This window comes from Lagenorhynchus albirostris, chromosome 18, assembly GCF_949774975.1.
Source record: "Lagenorhynchus albirostris chromosome 18, mLagAlb1.1, whole genome shotgun sequence".
In the NCBI taxonomy this organism is placed as follows: domain Eukaryota; kingdom Metazoa; phylum Chordata; class Mammalia; order Artiodactyla; family Delphinidae; genus Lagenorhynchus; species Lagenorhynchus albirostris.
In genome coordinates, this window is record NC_083112.1 from 68671961 (window position 1) to 68697401 (window position 25441).

A 25441-nucleotide genomic window follows, 5' to 3' on the forward strand; every position below is an offset into this window, starting at 1 on the left:
AATACCTGGAGAGTAGTTACAGAGGTAATCTTCGCCTCTTGCCTTTCACTTTGGGAAATTTTCTTCAGTGAGCCAATCACTGCGGTTGCCTTCCCCTCCCTCTTGCTGCCCTTGGGACCCGGCTGTGGTTTGCAATCCCACGGGGTCTGCAGTTCCTCCTTCCCCCACTATCAGGCACATCTTCACTGTTAGAGGTGCAGGGCTGGCGGGATCAGGCTCTATGGGGGATCTGTCCCTTCTTTCAAAGCCTTTCTCTTATCCATGGATACTCTACCCGTTGTTAAAAACTCCAGACATCATGAAATTACCACACCAATTATTACAGTGACCATGCTTTGCAATAAAATATTGACCTTTGTTATTGTATTTTCCCTCCAAATGAATTTACCAACAGATATCTAAACTGGCTCAGTTGAGGTAATCAGATCGACCTAGGGTTGGATATGCTCCTTTGCTAACCGTGGAACTTTGAGCAGTTATTTTAACTTCCCTGAACTTCAGATTTGGCATCTATAAAATATGATTAATAACATCCCCATTGTAGGATTACTCTGAGTATTCAGTGAGTTTAATGTTTATTAAAATATCTGCTAGATGTTAGCCACTCAGTGCATGTTTCCTTTCTTTGATTTTGACTCATTTTTCTGAACAAGTGACAAAAACTTGGCTGCAAAGAACACCAAGGGGCATTCATAATCTGGATATTACCATTAGGAGTTTCTAGTCTGTTTCAGCGTTGCTTTCTCTTCCTTCCTCCCCTCCCCCTCCCCTCCCCCTTCCCCTCCCCCCTCCCCTCTCTTTCTTTCTTTTTCACATCTTTATTGGAGTGTAAATGCTTTACAATGTTGTGTTACTTTCTGCTGTACAACAAAGTGAATCAGCTATATGTATACCTATATCCCCATATCCCCTCCTTCTTGAGCCTCCCTCCCACCCTCCCTATCCCATCCCTCTAGGTCATCACAAAGCATCGAGTTGATCTCTTTGTGCTATGCAGCAGCTTCCCACTAGCCATCCATTTTACATTTGGTAGCGTATAAATGTCAATGCTACTCTCACTTCATCCCAGCCTCCCCTCCCTGCCTGTGCCCTCAAGTCTGTTCTCTACGTCTGCATCTTTATTCCTGCCCTGCCACTAGGTTCATCAGTACCGCTTTTTAAAGTCCCATATATATGTGTTAGCGTACAGTATTTGCTTTTCTCTTTTCTGACTTACTTCACTCTGTATGACAGACTCTAGGTCCATCCACCTCACTACAGATAACTCAGTTTCGTTCCTTTTTATGGCTGAGTAATATTCCATTGTATATATGTGCCACATCTTTTGTATCCATTTATCTGTTGATGGACATTTAGGTTACTTCCATGTCCTGGCTATTGTAAATAGTGCTGCAGTGAACACTGGGGTGCATTTGTCTGTTTGAATTATGGTTTTCTCAGGGTATATGCCCAGTAGTGGGATTGCTGGGTCATATGGCAGTTCTATTTTTAGTTTTTTGAGGAACCTCCATACTGTTCTCCGTAGTGGCTCTATCAATTTATATTCCCACCAGCAGTGCAGGAGGGTTTCCCTTTTCTCCACACTCTCTCCAGCATTTGTTGTTTCTAGATTTTTTGACAATGGCCATTCTGAATGGTGTGAGGTGATACCTCATTGTGGTTTTGATTTGCATTTCTCTAATGATTAGTGATATTGAGCATCTTTTCATGTATTTGTTGGCCATCTGTATGTCTTCTTTGGAGAAATGTCTGTTTAGGTCTTCTGCCCATTTTTGAATTGGGTTTTTTTGATATTGAGCTGCATGAGCTGCTTGTCTATTTGCGAGATTAATCCTTTGTCAGTTGCAGAATATTCGTTTGCAAATAATTTCTCCCATTCTAAGGGTTGTCTTTTCATTTTGTTTATGGTTTCCTTTGCTGTGCAAAAGCTTTTAAGTTTCATTAGGTCCCATTTGTTTATTTTTGTTTTTATTTCCCTTACTCTAGGAGGTGGGTCAGAAAGGATCTTGCTGTGATTTATGTCATAGAGTGTTCTCCCTACGTTTTCCTCTAAGAGTTTTATAGTGTCTGGCCTTACATTTAGGTCTTTAAGGAGTTTATTATTGTGTATGTTATTTAGAAGTGTATTTTTGTGTATGCTGTTAGGGTGTGTTCTGATTTCATTCTTTTACATGTATCTATCCATTTTTCCCAGCACCACTCATTGAAGAGGCTGTCTTTTCTCCATTGTATATTCTTGCCTCCTTTGTCAAAGATAAGGTGCGTGGGTTTATCTCTGGGCTTTCTATCCTTTTTCATTGATCTATATTTCTGTTTTTGTGCCAGTACCATACTGTTCTGATTACTGTAGCTCTGTAGTATAGTCTGAAGTCAGGGAGCCTGATTCCTCCAACTCCGTTTTTCTTAAGATTGCTTTGGCTCTTCAGAGTCTTTTGTGTTTCCATACAAATTGTAAAATTTCTTGTTCTAGTTCTGTGAAAAATGCCTTTGGTAATTTGATAGGGATTGCATTGAACCTGTAGATGGCTTTGGGTAGTATAGTCATTTTTACAATATTGATTTGTCCAATCTGGGAGCATGGTATATCTCTCCATCTGTTTATGTTATCTTTGATTTCTTTCATCAGTGTTTTATAGTTTTCTGAGTACTGGTCTTTGGCCTCCTTAGGTAGGTTTATTCCTATGTATTTTATTCTTTTTGTTGCAATGGTGAATGGGATTATTTCCTTAATTTCTCTTTCTGATCTTTCATTGTTAGTGTATAGGAATGCAAGAGATTTCTCTGCATACATTTTGTATCCTGCAACTTTACCAAATTCATTGATTAGTTCTGGTAGTTTTCTGGTGGCATCTTTAGGATTTTCTATGTATTGTTTTATTTTTTAAAGGCAGTTTATTTCTAAGGTAGAATTACAAAATAAATCATGCCTCTTGTTTCTAACTCAGTGTTTAAATCTCACAAAGGTAGATATTGCTTGAAATTTTAAGATTTAGTGCAAATGACTTTGGGTACATTTTGTGTGGATGGATTTGCTCTTAGCCTATTGCCATGCCAGCATGATGATGGGTTTATATTGTGCTTGCGTAATTTTGTTACTTGCCTTTTTATAAAACATGCTGAGTATGTTTAGATGTGCAATGTATGGTTTCTTATGGAACAAGAGTAAGGAAACCATCTGGAGATTAAACATAGCACAATCCTCTGTTGTAAATAGCCATGGACAAACTTGTGAGTGGCTAGCAAATTCACCCAATTAGACAAAAAGTACTTATGTTCAGCTTTTAAAATCTAATGATGGCTACTTGAGAACTAACTTAAATATATCTGTAATCATACAGGTCCAGCTTGATTAATAGAGGAATTGTTGTTGCTTATTGTTTTTATGATCAGATTTGAAAGCAAGTTTAGAAGAATTTATGATTTTGTTTATAGCCAGCTACCAGAAACACCAGTGAAGTGTGAGAGCAGTGGTGACTGGCAAGGTTGCTGGTGGTGTGTGTTGTTTTCCATTAGTTTAACTTATCAAAGATTGAAGAAAGATCTGTTTCATTTCATTCCACATACTGCTTTAGGTACACTGATGGATGTTGCAACCTAAAGTTGGATCTAAATCAAGTCTTTTAGGTTTCATCTATTCCGTTGGGTTTTAAATTACATATCCACACCACGCCACACCATACATTAAGAACTTTACCTCAGTGGAGAGGTGTTTCTTTTTTGTTGAGTTTAGCATACCAGCTTGGAGTTAAGCTGCAATACAAGAAATATACTAATTTACCAGGAGGATATTCTTGCTAGCACTCTGTATGTATCATTTGCTTATTCAAGCAGTAAAACTTCAACAAGAGGAGGTAATTTTGCTTAGATTTCTTGATTTGAATTGTTCTACTACTTGGCACTGGGTGGAAAAAGGAAAAACATCATATTGAAAGCATTGTTCTGTTAATGAAGTTGCTTGTCCTTTTTTGTGCCAAATTTGGCAGGTAAAGTGACCATTATCCTGCTTGCTGGAGCTGGAGAATAGATTGGTGAGGAAAAGCAGCAGTTTAAGTAATGACACTAGATAGAATGTGGTACGTTGTATACATCTCCCATACTTTTAGATATTGACATGCAAGTTTTATTTCTCTTTAGTAATGCACTTTGCCTTTAACCACTATATTACTTCGAGTAGCTTTCATCAGCTACATGCAATTTGCTTCAGTTGTGAAATTGAAAAAAATACTGTGTTGTTATTAATTATAATAAACCAAAGTGAAGCATTTTGATCTGAGGATAAATTAACGACTGTATTTTGTTTCAGGTATTTCAAAAGTATTTCATGTTTTTAAATTAGGGACAGTTATTTAAAATTTAAAAAGTAAGGATGAAATATACACATTAATCAGTAGAAAGACATTAAGATCAAATTCCAGATGTTCATGATTTCTTCCATGTTAAATATACTTTGCTCTTTTATATGTGCTTTAATTTTTGACTTACAAATTCTAAAAGAGAAATTTTCACCAAAAATCTTGTTCTAAAATGAGAAACATCTCATTCAAAATATGAATAGGTGATTTTTAAAAAGTTAATCATGTGTTCAAATGAAATCCGTGAATTTAGCATTAGTGAAACTTTGAAGTAAATGTATAATTCACTAAGTTTCTTATAAATTACATTGTCCCTACTTATAAAACTTTAGGATTTTAAAAATTATTATTACTGTTATAGTTCATAATGTAGTGGCTAAACATGCCCTCTCCCTGTAAAAGAAGAAATCCTCTATTGAAGCTAATATGCAAATTTTTTTTTTTTTTAAAGTGGATTGGTGAATTTGTAGACTTGCAAATGTTAACACAAAAACAGTTAGGGTTTGGTTGGTTGCTGAAACTTGTAACCATCAGTCCTTTCTGCCCACTAAACCAACTGGTAGGCAGGTGCAAATATTACAAAATCTAACATCGCAATTGACACTAATTGGCATAGTTGTTGGCAGTCTTATCAGAAAGCAAAGGGCTGAATGGTTGAATGGATTTAGAGAACTTGAATGATAATAAGCATTTTTATATGCATCTTGAATTACTTTTGTGACCCACACTAACAGGAACACTTCATTCTGACCTCATCCTTCAATGAACAGAAATTATAGAAAGCATAATATGCAGTGTGTGTGTGTGTGATTACTGATTGTTTTTCAGGTAACCTTTTACAGCTCTCTGCTCCATTACCCACTTCCCACCTCTCCCCACCCGCCTTCCAGGGCTCAAAGAAACCAAAGTATATGTGTGGAATAAAAAGGAGATAACCATTATGACTGAATATTAAAGCAATTTTTTGATTGATTTTTTTTTTTTTTTGCCAAAAGCTTGATGAGTGTCAGTACTTTAGGCTAAACTTAATAAAACATATTCGTTGAGTTTATGGATGAAACAAGAAGTCTGGGATTTGCTTCTAAATGGTCTTGGAGCAGGTGGGCAAATCAGTGGGGCTATAGATGAAACAAGATTGGCTTTAAGTGGGTAAGTTTTGAACTTGGGTGATGGAACCATAGAGGTTTATTAAGCTATTCTAGCTGTTTCTGCATATGTTTGAAATTTTCCGCTACAGAAGGGTGCTTGTTTGTTGGTTGGTTTCATATGCTTACTGACCTTACCCCCTACTATTATAAGGTCTTCCGTATTTGGCCAGTTCCATCCCGGTACCTGTTTTAAAATTTTTTCCTGATTCCTTCTATCAAAAGTGACTCATCTAAAGAGAGAGCTATATAACCTAATAAACTAATCTGTGTGCTCATGCACAAATGAGTTAATTTCTAGGTAGTGTGATTATAACAGGAGCTTTCTAAAGACACTTCCTTAATGGAAAGGAATGACTCCCAGATGGAATTTTTAATCACTGGGGTGGGTCTTTGTGCCTGTTCTGTCTGTATGAGGACCAACCCTCACAGAGTATTAACAACTGTAGGGTTGTGTAATGCTTGATCTTAGCATTTTTGTCCTAGAGATAATGATGTATTTTCCTTCAGTAGAAATACTTTCCATAAAGAAAGTGTTTTTCTTTATGTGAGTTAGGAGATGGTGTGACTCTTGTTTGCCTTATGTTTGCTCCTATAGGTATTTCTATGTGTTTTTTGTCCCCTCTCCACCTCCAAATGATTTAGAATTACCTGTGTTAAAAAGTAGAGTTGAGTCTTGTTTCATTCACTCAGAGGTCCCTTTTGCGAAGAAGTATCTAGGGAGAGAAGCTTGCTAGAGGCTTCAGCTTGAAAGTTAAGGGCTGAAAACAGTCACTGTCACCCTTCCTTCTGTCTACTGGTTATTACATAGATGAGTAGTTTATATAAATTTTGTACTCTGCTTTTAATCAAAGTTCCCTTGAGATTTATTACAATCAAGTAAACATAAACTTTTTAGAAGGTGTTTAAGATGTTAATTCTCGACTGGTAAGAAGTGGAGAAGCCAAGATAAATTTTTAGGCTATTGCTTCTTTTTCCATGCTTTTGGGCTGTACAGAGGATTGATTTGGGTTGATCCTTATTTCAAAGTAGCATTGCTTGAAATATTTTAGATTTTTAATAGCTTTCTAAGGAACCGAAATGTAAAAACAATTTCAGTGTTTCTTTTTTAGTTTGTGGCTCTGGAGGAATGAATGTTGTTTGCTCATTAATCTCCTGTACTATTCTTGATTGTTCTCCATTCATCCCTTTTCTTGTTAGCTTTTAGTATGGCCATGATAGGTGTATTATGTCTAGTAACTGCTATCAGAACTGATGTATTATATTGGCCCTGGCCTTTTTTCAAGGCTCCTGGAGAAGTGCAAGGCTTATTCTCCTTTCTGTTTGGGAGCATAGTTTTACAAATAATAAAATGGTCTTACTTTGTAATCATCAGAATTAAAAGGATTTATCTAACAATTTGAATGGATGATTTTATTTGTGTGGACATGAAAGTGAATGGGATAGAATTTTAAATAGCATTTAAAATTTGTTTTGAAACTCTGTCTGCCTCTAAATGACCTCTGTTAAATGTGCTTGGATGCATACCTGCGAGTAAGGTTTGGGGTGTTCACCTCTGAAATACTACATCCTTTGTAGATTTTGTTTCATCAGAGGGCCGATGGAGTCCTTTATGTTGTTGGATAACTGTAATCTGCTAGTTTAAGCACATATGGATTTTTTAAATACAGGTATTATCAACACTTTATAGGACATTGTGACTAAACATATTTTTACTTAGAAGTTACTTTATTGGTCTTACCAAAAGCTGTCTTGGGTGTTTTGAATCAGAACTATATTGTCAGTGGTCAACAGTCTAAAATAAAAGCCACTTATCTGTATGACATGTAGTAAGAGTATGAAAGCAAGTTATTATGCTTTTATCTGCTTTATGTTGTGCTATTTAAGTTAAAAACATAGCTTTGGGAGCTTTCCAGTAATTCTGTAATCATGAAAATAAAAGATTTTCTATCTCCCGAAATTAGATAATTTTTAATACAACAGGTACTCATCTAGGACACACCGATCTTCACCATCAAAGCACTGTGCTAGGCTCTTCATGAGGGACATGAAGGAACAAGACATCAGCCAGCCTTCATGAGGTTGGTTGGGAGGTGTTGGGATCAGTGCACTAATGATTGTGACATAAGGCATAATTTGATAAGTGCATAGAGATACAAAATGTTACAGAAATTCAAAAAAAAAAAAAAAGGGAAGATACTGTCCAGTCTAGCGGAGGACTACAGATGATGTAACTGTCTTCAGGGGGGATGGAGCAGAAAGTCAAGAGCAAACGGACACAATAAAGAACTTAATATCATGGGTAATGAACGGACGGTAGACATCTGTTAGGCTGAGCTGACTGTTCCAAGTTTAGGGAATAGTGGGAATAAAGATCAGGGAATAGGTTCTGTTCACGTTTGTTGAATGTAAGAGAAAGAGGGGAGAAAAATTGGAACGATAGCTCGCTAGATGGAGACCATTAGTACTACAAGACCTTGAGGGCCACATTGAGAAGTTAAAATTGTATTTATTAACCAACCAGAAGCCAAGAAAGATTTTGAGCTGAGAAAACTCATAAGACACAATAAAGCCACATTATTGACTGGTTAGTGGAAATAAATAGAATTGTAGAAGACGGGTGATAGGGCTTTGGGAAGGTTTTCTGTTTGGATGGGTTGAGAGCAGGAAAAGAAAGAAAGGAAGAGAGTTTGTATTTAGCCTAGTAGTTGATAACAGAATTTGAGGAGGGGTAGACTAGTGAGATGTCAGCAATAGTGGGAGGAGAAAGGGCCAAGCAAGTCAAATTTAGTGGATGGAGTATTTTTCAGGATGAGTCAGCTTTTGTCAGCCCCACTTGTGACATGACTCAGTCTGTAAACCGTCTCTCCCTATGGCCACGTTGGCTTGATTAATTGACAGTGTGGACTGGAATTCTTTGGTACCAAGCAGGACTGTCCAAATAGTTGGCCTGACCCGAAGATCTATTTTCTTTAACTTTTTATGGAAAATTAAAAGTATACACAAAATTGAGAGAATAGTACAGTGAGTACCATGCACCAGTTTTGTTTTACCTAGCCTTGCTCACCTTTTAAAAATTTACCTGGAGTATTTCAAGGCATACCGCATATTCTACAAATCGATGCCTTTTTTTTTTTTTTTTTTTTTGGTGCGGGCGGTGGGGGGGCCGGTTGTTGTGTTGCAGAAGATCTTCCAGTGTCCTAAATTTGCAAACCTGTATCGGGCATCTAGTACACTGTTTCTTTTTTATCCAAAGAGAAACCTATTTCTTTTTAAATTTCACATCAGTATCAAATCAGTTGACCTTTTAAAAGTTGAAGCACCTGAAGTATATTTAGGGAAGAAGATACATGTGTATGTTGGACAAACTGAGAGACAAAAGTAGCAAACTTACTGTTAGGTGGATAATAGAAAGCTGGTTTTCACTGTCAGAGAAGAGAGATACAAATGTAGAATTGGGAAGACTAAGATTGGATCAGAGAGATCAGTGTGAACTCAGGACTTTTTATAGGTAGATATAGAAACAGACCTAGATGCATTTACTAACTGCTTAATGTTACAGTGGACAAACTTGGCAGGAACCTTCTCAATCAATGACAAAGTCACCTCATTGGTAATGGGACAGGTTGACATCATGTGTCTCCTGGTATGATGCTAAATAAAATACAACATCACTTCTGTAGTGGTCCTGGTAAAAATTAATTAACATGAGGAAGCATTCTCCCAAATTGAGAGATGCTCTGCAAAGTAACTGGTCCCTGTTCTTCAAAAAGTTCAAGCTCAGGAAAGACAAAACAAATTCAAGGAAATGTTCCAGATGAACAGAGACCAAAGAGACTTGACAAAAATGAATGTTATTTTAAAAACCTGCCAAAAAAAAAGGCTGATGGGGAGCGGCGGGGAGAGAGAGAGAGGCTTGACAACTAAATGCAGGAACTTAAATTAGAAACTGGACATACCATAAAGGTCATTATTGGGGCAATTGGCAATATTTGAATAGGGTTTGTGGATTCAGTAGTAATATTGGATCCATATTAACTTCCTGATTTTGCTGGTTGTACTGTGCTTGTGTACAGAGAGCATCCTCCTACTTAGGAGTATTAAAGGGCAATGAAACATCATAACACTTATTCTTTACTGACAAAAAAATTAACAATTGGGAAATCTAAGCTTGATATACTATTGCTATAATTATTATGTATATTTGAACTTATTTCACAGAAAAGGAACAACATAAAAAATACTTTCCCAGGCCATTCATTAGAATGGTAGAACTTGATTGCACCCTTTTCCTATTTCCTGTTAGGACCAATGAAGGAATATTGGTAACTCTGTTAACCTTACTTACCAGTAGGGTTATGCCAATGGTTTATAGAGCTGATAAGCTGCCTTATTGACTCTTCGCAAGTGCATTGTTTATTACAATCAATTTAATAGACAGATTCTTACCAGGGTCTTCCTTGAGATATAACGGATACTTGCAGAGTAAAAGGCTGATTGTTAGATTATTCACTGAATGGGTTTGATGTGTAGGTCTTGGGTGTCAGTTCATGAATCTGACCTTTACCTATCAAAGAAACTGGTATAAACCATGATGGGAAAAAAAAGGAGAGAAGTTATTTTATTGTTCATCCTTATAAAACATTCTGTTATTAGATTTGTACCTCCTGAAAAGTTTTAAGGACATAAAATGTATACTAATTTTGGGGGAGTAAATTTGCTACTATAATTTTAAGATACAGACATAAAACTGTCAAATATATGTTACTGGTATTACACTGTAAATAAAGAGATAAAAAAAATACCTTAGTATATCTATAAGGAATAATGTCACTGAAGGCCACAGAGGCTGAGAAGAGAGGACAGAACTGCTGAATAATCTTTGGTAGATAGGAACATGGAAAACAGAATATCAAATATATTTGTTTTGGGCCAGGAGAAATAGTATATTAGGACAAACTGTGTGTCTAAGGATAGTACTAGAATGTTAAACAGACACAGATAGATATTATATAATGTAGGTAAGATTAAGAAATAGCACGTCACAATTGCAGTGTTAGGAATTTAGGAGTGGGAAGACTTAGACTTCGTCGTAAAGTCCCATTGCCTGCTTAGTTCATGCGTGGGTTCTGTGGTGGTGAACCACCAGCTTAGATAATGGGATTTTATCGGGGGACGTCTGTGGTAGCAAAATACATATGAAAAGCAAAATAAATGCTGATAGAAATCAGATGAAATTAAAAGGCTAAATAATGGAGGAGGTATTAATGGAAGAACAAGCAAAAGCAGGTATGCTTGGAAAAGGAGAAAAATAGATTGAGAATAATCATTATTGTGGGAAGAGCACATGGTACCAGTAAATTGAACTACTAACAACAAATAGAATTTATTTAGGACTTATTGTGTGCCAGATACTGTTCTAAGTGCTTGACTTCTTTCCTCAACCACTCTGAGAGAATAGATTCTACATATGAAGAAACAGACATGAATAATTGGGTAACTTGTGTGGAGCTGAGGTTCAGATGCAAGCATTCTATCGACAATACTACGTAGAAAACACAGGATTCCACCATGATTTGGTAGATTTGGTAGGTGAAGTAAAGGCAGCTTCAGTTGCTCCTCATGTTAAGCTCATCCACCTAGAGTTACTCATTCAGCTGATATAATTTACAGTATTATCTGCAGAGAATGACCTTTTCACACCAATCCAAAAGAAAGTACTACTATAATTAAACTGTGGGCAAAATAATGTAGAATTTTAAAAAAACCATCCAACTGAAATCCAAGTTGTTACTGATCAATTAATGAGGCGATAATTAAACAGAAACTAGTCAACATGGTTGATTGTAGATCAGTACCTAAGATTTGTCTTTGCATTTCACATCCTTTGAGATATATTTAATTACATTTATAACACATGCATACTTAATATAATCTTTTGTGACAGATTAACAGACCTTCACCATCCTTAATGTCTAATTCCTCTTGATGTTTTTGTCATTATTACATATATATTTGAGAGAGAAATAAAAGACTGTTTCCAAGGTGATAGTGATAAAGAAGAAACGTATGAAAAATGGTTGTCTCCTTTTGTTTTCAGAAAACAAGTTTTCTCATTTCTCTCTAGAAGGGCACGAGAGGTATCCTAACTATATTCTGGAATAATAAAGTATTTTAGTAAATAGAAGAACAGGATAAAGAAAACCTACTCTCTTTGTGTTATATTAAGATATAAGACTGTGTTATAGTTCATATTAAAATATTAAGAATTATTCATTATTAGAATAAAATATTTGAGTTATTTTTCTTATAGTTTACCTGAGAAGTAAATGTTGAGGCACATAACTTAGCAAAGTTATTAGATATAAATAATAGGAAAATTATGTGCTTCTTATTGTCAATATCTTAACTTTTAGAATTTTTTTTAAAAAGTATATTTGTATTCTACATATCCAACAGCAGTTTATGTAGAAGTCAGTGAACTATGGTAATGTTGGGTGGTGGTAATATTCCACTTTAATTAACTGCATGACATACAGATTCCTTTGTTATTGGGGAGTGTGAATATACCTCATCTGTTTGATATACATCTAATAATCATATTTTTGTTAGCAATAGTTAAAGAGATAAGAACCAAAAGAACCAGTAAATATCTTTATCTCTAAAACAGTCTTCTTTTCTTTCAAGGTAAAATACGCACTGACTGACTACTATGTACAAGCACTGTATCTTAGTATTTAGATTTACGTTTGTTACTTTTGCTTTTGACATGTGGATTTAAGTGATATACTCTGAGGAGAATTGCAAGATAATTGCTTCTATAACTTACATAATTTATATGGCTCTATAATTTCCTTACATATGAAATAGAAGGAAGAGAGGATTGGGCTGGAGTATATTATTTCCAGGATCCTTACCAGGATCAGAAAACTGCAGATCTTTTTCCATTTTTTATGCAGATTAATTATTTTTAAGGTAATCTCTAAAAGCCTATTAAAGGTGCAGGAACTAATTATTCCTTTCTGAAAATTAGTTATGGCTTGATTAACAAGCAAGTCTTTTTCATCCTTGGTATTGTTTTCAGAAATAGAAGCGAGATATTCGATCAGAGTCTTTAAACTAGTGGAATACCTTGATTTTTATCTTAGATTTAATTCTACGCAATGCTAATCATCTTAACATTTGATGATTAAAAAAAGAATTTCGAATTTGTGTATAACAAAAAAGAAGACTCGTATGGTGAATCAAAAACACTTCTTACAGCCTGCATTGTCCCCAATTTTTATTATTTTTGGAAATACTTTTTGGCAAATATTTTGTTTTGTAAGTTTTACATTCCTAATGTTGAAAAAAATTGTTTAGCAGGTGCCTGCTCCAATAGAAGCTGTAACTGTGTCATGAGGTATCTCTGAGGAAGTGCCTTTTTTGTTTTTTAATGGTAAAGGATGTAAGTAATCTCTCTCAAATGTCAGATTAATTTAGGGTGTGCACTTTCTTTTTCCCTTATGATTACGTAGGTAGGAAAATTGAATGTTCCAAACAACTCATGGAAAATATTCCACATCAACATTGTTTGTACCACAAATGCAGTTAAATTCTTTTAATGGAATACAAAGTTACAGGTAGATTGTTAAATATGAGAAAATGCTTTCTTGAAATAGGAAGGAAATTGTGTTTTTGAACAGTTGTTTCAAACATCATAAATATTCTTATTATGAATGATTTTTATCTACACTGATCTCTTTGATTAAGCCAGGGGAAAGTTATCAGAAAATAGAGCATGTTGAGATGAATTTCATGAATTCCACCCACCACAGCCTTGCTCTGATTAATTCAAATTTATAATGTCAATATTTTAAATAGAATTTAATCTTGAAATGATTACAGAATGGTGTGAAATGTGGTGTCCTTATACTAAAGATTACAGTAGTACATGTCTTTTTAGAGTTTACACTTTTTGAAAGCTGGCAGGACCTCCATTTGGATGTTCTCACATTGTCTTTATTTCCCCTTTATCTCTGATGTTGTAAATGATTAGTTTTATGATTATTCTGCTTATGGTTAGGGGAACCAGTTGTAGATACGGAAGAATATATGTGGGAAGATGTGTCTTTCTCAGTAGCCCAGGTGCGAGATGGGTGGCGGGTTTGGATAAGGCGGTAGTGGTGCAGATGCAGAGAACCTGGGCAGTTTGAAAGCCTTTTGAGTCAGCTCTTACTCCTAAACCTATTTCCTGTGCTCTTCGGCATAATCTCTCTACTTGCTCTCAACCTTGTTCCACTGTGCCTTCTGTATCTCTTGCTTTGTCATCAGCCATGTCCCCTGGATTCTCAGCCTTTTCTCTGAATGTTCTGCCTCTTAACTTGCCTTAACAGAAAGAAACCTGGGGGGAGATTTGCTCTCATACTGCATGCACCTCAGAGATGGGAGTTGGGAATGTTTTTCTCCTGGTGTCACTCTAGATAACTTTTCCCCTCCCTCTTATAAAACCCTTGTTCTTTGAAGCTCACTTTCATTGGTCTACATCACCACCTCCCCTTCCTCTTGTCAACCTTCACGTTCCCTCCCCTGCATCCCTCCCCCTGCAACTGAAGACTAGCAACCAGTTCATGGTCTGTCTCTCTGCCTCAACACAACTGTTAGTCCTTATGTTTTCCCTCCATTCCTGAATCCACTCCCATTTTTCTATCATTTATCCAGCTTAGATTCCCTGGCCTATAATTGTAGTCATTCACTTAACAAATATCCTTAACTTCTTCAACCCCTTCATTCTTCCATCAATACCAAACTCAAATGAACTCAACCTCTTGTTTTCTTTATGCCCATCTCAAACAAGGTATCTGAGCATTGCTGGAGGATGGTCCATACCATTACCTGGCCACAGTGTCTCACTGCAGCTGCGCTTTGAACCCTGTGTGGTAGTTTTGCTGTTTTTCCAAAAGGTCACTCTTCTCCCTTTTCCTCAGTGACTGTTTCATATCTTGACCTCTGTGTTTTTCCTCCCCCAGTTTATATTACTCCTGAATATACTACTACTCTCCACTACCAGTAGTCTAGACCTGGTCCCCATAATTTTTATTTTTGTTTCATCTAATGCATTCTCCAAGCTGTAGCCAGAACGATCTTTTAAAAATACAAAGCTAATGATGTCACTCTCCAGTTGGAATCCTTTAGTGTTTCCCACTGTTCCATCTTCTCTCTGGGTGCCATGTTCTCCTTGGTTTCCTGTCTTCTGCACACTGGTTTCAAATAAGCTAAGCTCTTTCTTGCCTCAGGGATTTTTTTTCTACAGGATATTCTCTCTGGATATTCCCACCTACCACTACCACATTAACTCCCACTCACTCTTCAGATCTTAGCTTAAAAATCACCTTAGAGAGGTCTTCCTTCCTGCTGAGAAGTAAAGAGTAATGAGGATAAGAAGAGAGTATAAAAATTGCTGAAGAAGATTTGTGATCTTTCAGAATACAGTTTTAGCAGCCAGACTGTAGAAGGTTAAGGGGAAAGGTATGTGGTAAGAAAGTAGGTACAGAGCAACTTATTCTAGAACCTGTCAGAGAGAAGAGGAGAATAAATAGTTTGGTGGTTGGAGGGCATAGCGGGCCAAGTGCACGTGCTTTGAAAATATGGGAATCCTGTGTGTGCTTGAAAACGGAGGGGAAGCGGCCAGTGTGTGAGTGTCAGTAGAGGAAAGAAGATGGTTGATGATGCATGAAAATAAGAGGACTTATGTCTCATGGACTTATGACTTATGGCTTCAGTTTTGGCAAAGAGAAGAGGAGGTCATCTGCCAAGAGTGTGGGTCAGTATTAGATGATAATTAGTGTAAAGTTGTACACTTGAGTCCTATGCCTGTTTAAAGACTAACTTTATGTTTGAGTTAGTATTTCTAAATAGAGATGTTGAGTCTTTGGATTGTTTTTTAAATACAGAGTTTTAAAATAATTTAAAATATTATAGTGTTTTCATGGTGCTAGAACAGTTCCACAATATCGTCTGCCTTGAAAGGTGTGAAATTTTATTTGAGCCCCAGAGTTTTATGTCATTTGTCACTTCACTCTTGGTCTCTCTTATCCCCACACTGAATTTTACTTAATTTGTTAACTTTTATTGCCTGTTAAAGGAGGAATCTTAAAAACTTCCAACCTCAAACAGAGGTCTTTGAGCAAAACAAAAATCCCTTTCCTGTATTAGAATTTGCCATATCAGAAATTAACTCTCTAAATATATCTTAAATAAAAGGGCTTTGCAACCATCAAACTGTAGAATTTGAGACCTAGAGGAGTTCTTCACCATTGCTGGTTTAACTCCCTCATTTTCAGATGAGAATGAGAGTTGAGAAAGAGAGATTGTCTGAAATGTGTTGTCAGCTTGGGTGTTGTAGATGAAATCAGTAAATCTACAACCAGAGAAATTGAAAAGAGTATTGCTCTGTTAACCAAAATGAAGTTTTAAAACAACAGCTACTATTTATTGTGTGCTGTTAGTGAAAGATCTAAAGTAGGTATTGATTGTATGCTATAACGATAGAGGAATTAGGCACTTACACTTCTCCTCACTTAAAAAATTTTTATAAAATACATATACATATACAATTTTATACATATATAAAATTCAAAAAGTGTGAGTGGGTTGGCAGTGAAAAGCAAGCTTCCCTTCCATCTCTGTCCCTCAGCCACTCTGCTCCTCTTATACATTTGTCCAGCGATATTCTATGCATTTAAAACACACACTTAGGGCTTCCCTGGTGGCGCAGTGGTTGAGAGTCTGCCTGCTGATGCAGGGGACACGGGTTCGTGCCCCGGTCCAGGAAGATCCCACATGCCGCGGAGCGGCTGGGCCCGTGAGCCATGGCCGCTGAGCCTGCGCGTCCGGAGCCTGGGCTCCGCAACGGGAGAGGCCACAACAGTGAGAGGCCCGCGTACTGCAAAAAAAAAACAAAAAAAACAAAAAAAAACACACACTTAAAAGGTTTTTCCTTAATAAATGATAGCATATTTTATATAGTATTCTGTATTTTCTTGGAGATGGTTTCATATCAGTATGTATAGAGATGCCTCATTTTTAAAGAAGGGGCACTAGGTTCTTATATGCTGCAGGTTATGTTTATATGATACACTTTAAGGACAGCTTGGCTGGGTATAAAAAGAGAATGTTGGGGGGCAACATTTTCTTTTTTTCGTACTTATACCACATTGCTCTGTGGTCTTCTGTATCAGTGTTGCTCTTGAGAAGTTAGGCTGACCTGAGTTTTTTTTCCTTGCTTGTGCATGATTTCATATTTTTGCCTAAATAGCCACATAATTCTTTCTTTATTCTTAATGTTCCATAATCATCATTGATCTACAAATTCAAGGTTTTATTTATTTTGCAAAGCTTTACCCTAAATGAATCTACATTTACTCTTCTTTCTTTCTTTCCTTTTTTTTTGGGCCGTGCCACGCAGCTTGTGGGATCTTAGTTCTCCCAACCAGGGATTGAACCCAGGCCCTCAGCAGTGAAAGCGCTGAGTCCTAACCGCTGAACTGCCAGGGAATTCCCTGTTCTTTCTTTATAGCATTTTCGAAGGAGAATTTGTATATACTTTGGATCCCATTTCTCCCTCCTCCATATCTATTGTCTTCTCTATAAATTGTTTTTATATTGTTGGTCTTTTCCACTTTGTTTTATATGATTTCTGTATGTCCTTTTCTTTCTTTTTAGTCACACTTATTCTATTTTTAGTGCTTCTTAATGTGGCTTTTATCTCTATAATGTTATTTTTCTCTTCATTTTTTTCTGAGTTCTGCCAGCTTGATTTTCATTTCCTTCTGTTGTTGTTCAATCTCTTCTTTGAACCTTTGTTTTTCTTCTTTGAGCTCATTTTTTTTTAAAGAAGGGTCACGTTTCCTATGGTTGTCTTTGAGACTTTGGAGAATTATTTATCTGAACTCTTCCTGTGTTTCTTTGAGGAGTTCTTGTGTTACATGCTCTTTATTTACCTTTTTCTTTTTACAAATTTTTTTTTGAGAATTGTATGCAAAGATTCAGTATTGATTGTTTTCTGATTATTATTTATGTTGCAATAAGGTAAGTGGTTGGTTATAAGCATGGGCAGCCTACAGCTTTTCCTTGTCAGGCTTGTTACCCTAATACCCTCTCACCATATCTGTTATTTCCTTTGCCCTAGATTTCATTTCTCATTAGTTTTGGCATTGAAAAGATAGGGTGGTTCTTTATGTCAGGTTCTCAGTGTCGTAATAGTGAAATGCTACTTACACTCTGCCTCTGCTGCTTCAGTCCCCTTGGCTGAAGAGTTAGGTGTAAACAATATGTATGGCATAGTAACAAGAATTCTTCAGTGGTCTGCCTCCATCTTTTTATGGTATTAAACTGTGGTTTAAAGAGACATTCCCTACCTCTCCTATGGTTTATACTTACATCTAGCTTCCACTCATCTAATGATAGCATCAGTAGAATCATTGCATCTACTGTTCAGAACTATGGGAGTTTTGTTTTGTTGTTTGTTTTTGTTGTTTAGAAATCTGTTTATTGCTTGAGGCCTGACAAGGCATGTGATGGCTTTCAGCATGTTCTCTTCCCTCATTTAAAATTTGCAGATATGTTTCATAGCTTAGGATTTGGAGCTTATCCCTTCAGTTATATAGTGAAGTTGCAAATTTAGACTCATTACTTACCAGGTGTATAAGGAAATGTAGTTTTTTTTTTTTTTATCACATATGATCTTTAGTAGGGGCGAGGGGGAAGAAAAACTTGCTAATAAGCAGGATCTTGGTCTCTTTTGGTTTAACTAGTTTCTTTCAGGTACTATAGTACTTCAGGTTTCTTCCTCTCCCTCCCCCTTCCACTAACGTGTGGATTCTGGGTGAATGTGAGAGGGGCCTCTGGGGATGCGGTCACATTGGTCTCATAACCATGGAGGTGGGACAGAGAACTCAGACCCACAGTGTCCTTGCAAGGCTTTGCTGCAAAAGGACCTGGACCAGTGACTGTTGATCCTGTTTGTCATCAAAGAGGCTTCTAAAAAGAAACGAAATTGAGCTATTTGTAATGAGGTGGATAGACCTAGAGTCTGTCATACAGAGTGAAGTAAGTCAGAAAGAGAGAGACAGATACCGTATGCTAACACATATATATGGAATTTAAGAAAAAAAAAATGTCGTGAAGAACCTAGGGGTAAGACAGGAATAAAGACACAGACCTACTAGAGAATGGACTTGAGGATATGGGGAGGGGGAAGGGTAAGCTGTGACAAAGCGAGAGAGAGGCATGGACATATATACACTACCAAACAAGGTAGATAGCTAGTGGGAAGCAGCTGCATAGCACAGGGAGATCAACTCGTTGCTTTGTGACCGCCTGGAGGGGTGGGATAGGGAGGGTGGGAGGGAGGGAGACACAAGAGGGAAGAGATATGGGAGCATATGTATATATATAACTGATTCATTTTGTTGTAAAGCAGAAACTAACACACCATTGTAAAGCAATTATACTCCAATAAAGACGTTAAAAAAAAAAAGAGGCTTCTGCTACCCGTGGTCCTGGTTACTATTTGCCTTCAGTCATGGAGTCCCCAGTTCTATGTGGTCATTATCCTGACCCAGACTCTCTCTAGTCATCTCAGTAGGACCGGTAGAAACTTTTAGATTCCTACTACTATGATGTACTGGGATCATCTTTCCAGCTTGTTTCTCCATCAGTGCTATATTGTTATTCCCGCTATGTTCCAGAAGTAGACCTCTAGCCGAGATATTTTTAGGGTACTTGATACCAGTCAGAATACCATCTCTCTCTACTGCCACCCCATACCTGTTCCCAAGGATCCATGAAAGAGAGGAAATGGGGCTACTGTGATCTCTCCATCTTCTGTCTTTCCTTCATATAATTTAATTTTCATGTTTCTGTCTGGAAGGAACTTGCGTTCTGTCCTTCTTGCCAAGGTAACATTCACATCCACTCATCCAGTAGCAGAGGATACAGGGAGAGAAATCGATTTATCAGGAAGGGCAGAGAAATCAAAGGTAGTTCAAAAATGTTGTTTTCAGTTTTTGAAGAGGTATGTTTTTGCCTTATGTTTTCATTTTTTAAGAGTCAAATTTATTGAGGTACAATCTGTATAAAATTTACTCTTTTTAATTGTGTGGTTTGGTTGAGTTTTGACAAAATATATAGTTGTGTAATCAGCACCAATATCAAGATTTAGGACATTTCCATCAGCCCCAAAATTTCCCTCATGCCCCTTCCTAGTCAGTCACCCTCCTACCCTTGCCTCCTACCAACCGCTGGTCTGATTCCTGCCATATAATGTCAAATACATGGGATCACACAGTGTGTATTCTTTTGTTTCAGCCTTCTTTCACTTAGCATAATGTTTTTGAAATGCTTATTGCTAGTTAGATCATTGTGTGGATATACCGTATTTGTTTATCCATTATTCAGTTCATTTGGACTTTCGGGGTTTTTCCAGTTTGAGGCTGATGTAAACATTCTGCTGTATATATTCTGCTATCATAAACAAGCTTCTCAGAGCTTTCATGTATAGGTCTTTGTGTGTACATGGCCTTTCAATTCTCTGGGGTTTTCTAAAGTGGGTCTACTATTTTGCATTCCTGCCAGCAATGTATGAAAGTTTCAGTTGCTCCACTGTTTACCAGCTCCTAGTATTACCACTCTGTTTAATTTTAGCCACTCTAGTGGATGTGGAACACTGTTTCATTATAACTTTAATTTGACTTTCCCTAATGACCATTTCATTATTTTGAGCATCTTTTCGTGTGCTTGTCATCCGTCTCCTTTGATGCAGTGTCTATTCAAATCTTTCGTCCATTAAAAAGAAAATGAGTTGGTTTTGTTTTTGCGTTATAAGTTCTTTATATATTTTGGATACAAGTCCATTATTTTGCATATATTTTTTCACAACCTGTGGCTTGACTTTCCTTTTCTTAAAAGTGTCTTTCAAACAGAAGTTTTAAATTTTGATGAAGTTAAATTCATCTGTTTTTTCTCATAAGATTTACATTTTTTGTATCCTAAGAAATCTTTGCCTGGCCCTAAGTCATAAAGATTTTCTCTCATGTTTTCTAAAAGTTTTATAGTTTTAGGCTTTGCATTTAGTTAGTTAGTTTTTTTTTTTTTGCGGTACGCGGGCCTCTCACTGTTGTGGCCTCTCCCATTGCGGAGCACAGGCTGTGGACTCTCAGGCTCAGTGGCCATGGCTCATGGGCCTAGCCGCTCCGCGGCATGTGGGGATCCTCCCGGACCGGGGCATGAACCCGTGTCCCCTGCATTGGCAGGCGGACTCTCAACCACTGCGCCACCAGGGAAGCCCTGCATTTAGTTTTAATTGTTTTGAATTGATTTTTCTTTTTAATGGTATGGGGTAAGGACCAGGGTTTATTTTTTTAAATATGAATGTTCAATTGTTGTTGATAAACTATACTTTATTTAATATCTTGGCACCTTTTTTGAAAGTCAACTAGGCATTTATATGTGGGTCTCTGAACTCTCAGTTTTGTTCTATTAATCAATATGTCTGTTCTTACACCAGTGTCTTGATTACTGTGGCTTTATGGGAAGTCTTAAAATCAAGTGGCATGAGTTCTCCACATTTGCTTATTTTTCAAAATTGTCTTCACTATCCTATATCCTTTGCTTTTCTGTACATATTTTAGAATCAGCTTATCAATTCTACCCAAAAAAAAGCCTACTGTGATTTCGATTGGAATTACATTGAATATATGGATCAATTCGGGAGAGAAATTATATCTTAATAGCACTAAAACTCTTCTAATTCATGAACATGATATATGTCTCCATTTTTTTTTTTTTTTTTTTTTGCGGTACGCGGACCTCTCACTGTTGTGGCCTCTCCCGTTGCGGCGCACAGGCTCCGGACGCGCAGGCTCTGTGGCCATGGCTCACGGGCCCAGCTGCTCCGCGGCATGTGGGATCTTCCCGGACCACGACACGAACCCGTGTCCCCTACAGCGGCACGTGGACTCTCAACCACTGTGCCACCAGGGAAGCCCTATGTCTCCGTTTTTTAGGTCTTCTTTAATTTCTCATAAAGTAATGCTTCTGGTTTTTGAAAAAATAAAGTCCACCCTCCATGTTTTCATTTGTTACTTATTTTTTAACAGCTTTATTGAGATATAATTCACATACCGTGTAATTTACCTGTTTGAGTATAATTCAGTAGAGTGTAGTATATTCACAGAGTTGTGCCACCATCACCACAGTCAATTTTAGAACAGTTTCATCATGTCCAACAAGAAAGCCTATTACACATAGCCATCACCCCTCAACCTCCCCGCCCCAGTCCATTCCCCTCGCGACTCCTGCTTAACACAGGTGCTAGTTTGCTTCCTGTCTCTTCCAGATTTTTCTATTCTGGATTTCCTATAAGTGGAACTATATAATTTGTGGTCCTCTGTGACTGTCTTCTTGCAGTTACCATGTTTTCAAGGTTCATCTATGTTGTAGCATGTGTTAGTATTTCATCCTTTTTAAATTGCCAAATAATATTCCACCATAGGGATATATCAGTTTGTTTTGACATTCATAAAAATGGTTTATTTCAGGGTGTAACAACTTGGTTCTTCCTCTAACATGATTTGAGTAGATTAGATTCTTTCCTCAGTTCCCCTTCATGTGCCCCAAAAATAGCAATTACGGTTTCATTGTCAGCCCTGTTGATTGGAAATTAATATCAGATAACAAATTTTAAATGATTATCATTCAAAACCTTTCTTTACAACCTCTAACTTTTTTTTAACAAATAAAACTTTTATAATTGATTATTGAGCTTTTTTAAACTTTTAAATTTAGAAACATTTTAAAGCAATATTTCAGTTTTAGAAGATCTTTTTAGCATTTAATATTTGTAAAACTCTACCTGCTAAGAGCTTCTTTTGGAAATCTTTCATTGCATAAGGAGATATTTAATTTGGGGGGCAAGGGCTAAATAGGATCATTTAAAATGTATCAGTGCTGCTTTAATCAAAACTGTAGCCTTTTCTGCTTCTCAGACCTTTATCATGTAGTATTTTAATAGTAAGTAATCTATGAGATAGTATGATTATCTGACCTTATTTTTAAAACTAGTTTAAAGGTAAGACAGTAAAATTACTAGAGACAGGGGAAGAGAGAAAATATTTAGGACCTACCATGACAAGCATATTGGTAGAGACTTTCATATGTTAACTTATTTAATCTTTAGAGCACCCCCCTCTCAGATAGCTATTTTTACTGTGTTATGGTTTGGGAACTGAAGCTCAGAGAGGTTAAATACTCCAACTTAGTAAACAGCTTGCACTTGGTAAAGCAGCAGTGTCAAGTGAGACCCAAGTCAGTGTGATTCCAAAGCCATTGTTTTTTCTTCCATGTAACTGGATTGTACTGTGTACAGAGAGGCCACCAAACCCAGAAACGCAAGCCAGTGTGTGATACATGTCCTACTGATACTTCAGTACATAGCCAATAACATATCTTTGCGGAAATATATATACATAAATACCTATCCAAACATATACATCTAAATATATAGGTACACACGTATTCTTCTAAACAGTGTTAAGTCTGTGTGCCTTTGATTATAGTGAGTGAGTATCTTTTAAGAGAATTGATAGTGAAAGAATTGTTAGGGATCAATGTATCTTGGCTGTGCCACAGGTTTATTTTGAAACTTCAGCAAACTTAAATCTCTCTTTGTTAGGTTGTTTACTGTAGACTTAAAGTAGTGTTATTTTCGCTTACTTCTCACATTGAAGAGTTAGCAAATGAGTGAATGAAAAGGAAGAAGTAAGGAATGGTACTTTTAAGTTAGCTTTGAGGGTTTTTTTCTTTCAATTACTTTTATTTATTTGAATAATAAAATTTTTCTATTAAGAATATCTGTTTTAAAAGATAATGGGCTTTTGGAGGTAACTTCTTGAATGACGACTGGATGAAATCATTTATGATGGACAGAAATAGGACAGAAGTTTGCAAAGTTCAAATAGACTTTTGATATTCAACGCCAAAAACTTTTGCCTAATTAAAACTTCTGTTTAATTAAGATAACAATGCATAGTCCTTCATTAAAATTAACACAGAAAAAGTTCTTTGTCGGTCCTTGGAGAGGATATTATGTGCAAGCCCTGTTGTGTGGGTCGCAAAATGTCACTGGCATTTATATGCATTACTCGTCTAATTGCAGTAAATGTAGCACGCTGGATAGGGTTAGACTTAGAAGGCTGCTTGTTACTTACTGGAAATCACTTGAAACCTCAGTACCCAGAGGCAGCTGTGCCCAGGTCCTCACCTCTCCCCAGAGATGGCTGAGAAGACTCTCATTGGACCCTGTCTTTCATGGTGAGAGCAGTAAACATGACAGGTTGTTTGGGGAGCCATCTGTTTAAAATGGCTGCTGCTTTGTATGCAGCAGTGAACTTGAGATCAGTTTTCTGTCTTTCTTCATGGTAACAGTCTTATTTGGTGTCACAACAGGTGGAAGTTGATGAGTCGAAACTAAATGTGACCGGCGCGTGGAACCTGGCTTCACCCTTATTGTCTGTCAACGTTGATGGCACGCAGAGGATGATACAGGTAAATGTTCTGGTGAGGTACTTAGAGGGCTCCATCAAGTCCAGAATCCTTACCAATACCTGTGTGGTTAATACTTACAGACAGAGTATGGAAAACCTACATTTTATCCACCTCATACATTTTATAGTTGAAAACATTTTTTCTTATTTTAGAGGATCTTGAGTTAAGTCCTATTCTGAGGAATCAATGTGTTCCTTTTTCAGGCAGTCTGGGAAGGTTATATATTATACTTTGTTATAAAACATCCTGTGTGCTTTTCTAAAAATATTGGAAGATTAGCAGTTTTCTTTGCCGTTGTGGGTTTTTAGTTGTAAAATATGACTGACTTTGTTACCTTTCTTTCCTCTGTAATTGGAATTGTGTGGTATTAAATCAGCAGAAGCAGAGCTGTTCAGGTTGACTTGCCATAGCACATCGATGCCTTTTAAAATTAATTAATTAATTAAGTTTTGGGCTGTGTTGGATCTTCGTTGCTGCGCGCAGGCTTTCTCTAGTTGTGGCGCGTGGGCTTCTCATTGTGGTGGCTTCTCTTGTTCTGGAGCACAGGCTCTAGGCATGCAGGCTGCAGTAGTTGTGGCACACGGGCTCAGCAGTTGTGGCTCGTGGGCTCTAGAACACAGGCTCAGTAGTTGTGGCGCACGGGCTTCCTTGCTCCGCGGCATGTGGGATCTTCCTGGACCAGGGCTCAAACCCGTGTCCCCTGCATTGGCAGGTGGATTCTTAACCACTGCGCCACCAGGGAAGTCCCTCAATGCCTTTTAAAATTTAAGTAATCTTAATTTGTTAACCTTTCTTTTCCCCCCAATATAAAATCTGTTGTATTGAGGAGGTGCCTTGAAATCCAGAGTTGATTGAATGTTCTTTGTAAGCAGTGTCCTTCATTTGAAAGTAGAAAATCATGAAAAGAGGTGCTGCCAAAATTCCTTTACCTCACCACATAGTTGAGGTCCAGGAAAAGCAAATCAAAACAGCACAGAACATGTGGCTATCACATGCAGATAAAAATCCTAAACTCTCCATAGCATTAAATGCTCATTCTTTTTTCTTTTCTATGAAAATCTTCACATTCCCTTAAGTTGATTTTACACAGGAAACTGATTTTTTAAGCCTAGAGAAATCAAGAAAATCACATTTAAAGATTACTGTACACCAGGTTCATATATACTTCTGTTAGAAACCGTGGGACAGAGGATTCCAGAATCTCAATACATATTAATGACAAAACTGATTTTCAGGGTTCAATTAGTATATTACCTTTATGGTCACAAGAAGCATTGAACTCTCAGTAATGAGCCCTTATTTTGACTTTGGTTTTGTGACTTGCTCCAGTATATTTTCTCTCTCTCATATTTTCTTTCA

At 37.0% G+C, this 25441-nt stretch overlaps 1 protein-coding gene across 1 annotated transcript in view; it reads left to right on the plus strand.

Annotated features, from left to right (window-relative positions):
- Positions 1–25441, plus strand: part of PCCA (propionyl-CoA carboxylase subunit alpha) — a 354456-nt gene that overhangs the window by 250244 nt on the left and 78771 nt on the right. Inside the window, exon 20 of the mRNA XM_060128689.1 lies at positions 23984–24082. Within this exon, the coding sequence (XP_059984672.1) occupies positions 23984–24082 (99 nt within the window). The remainder of the gene's footprint in view (positions 1–23983; positions 24083–25441) is intronic.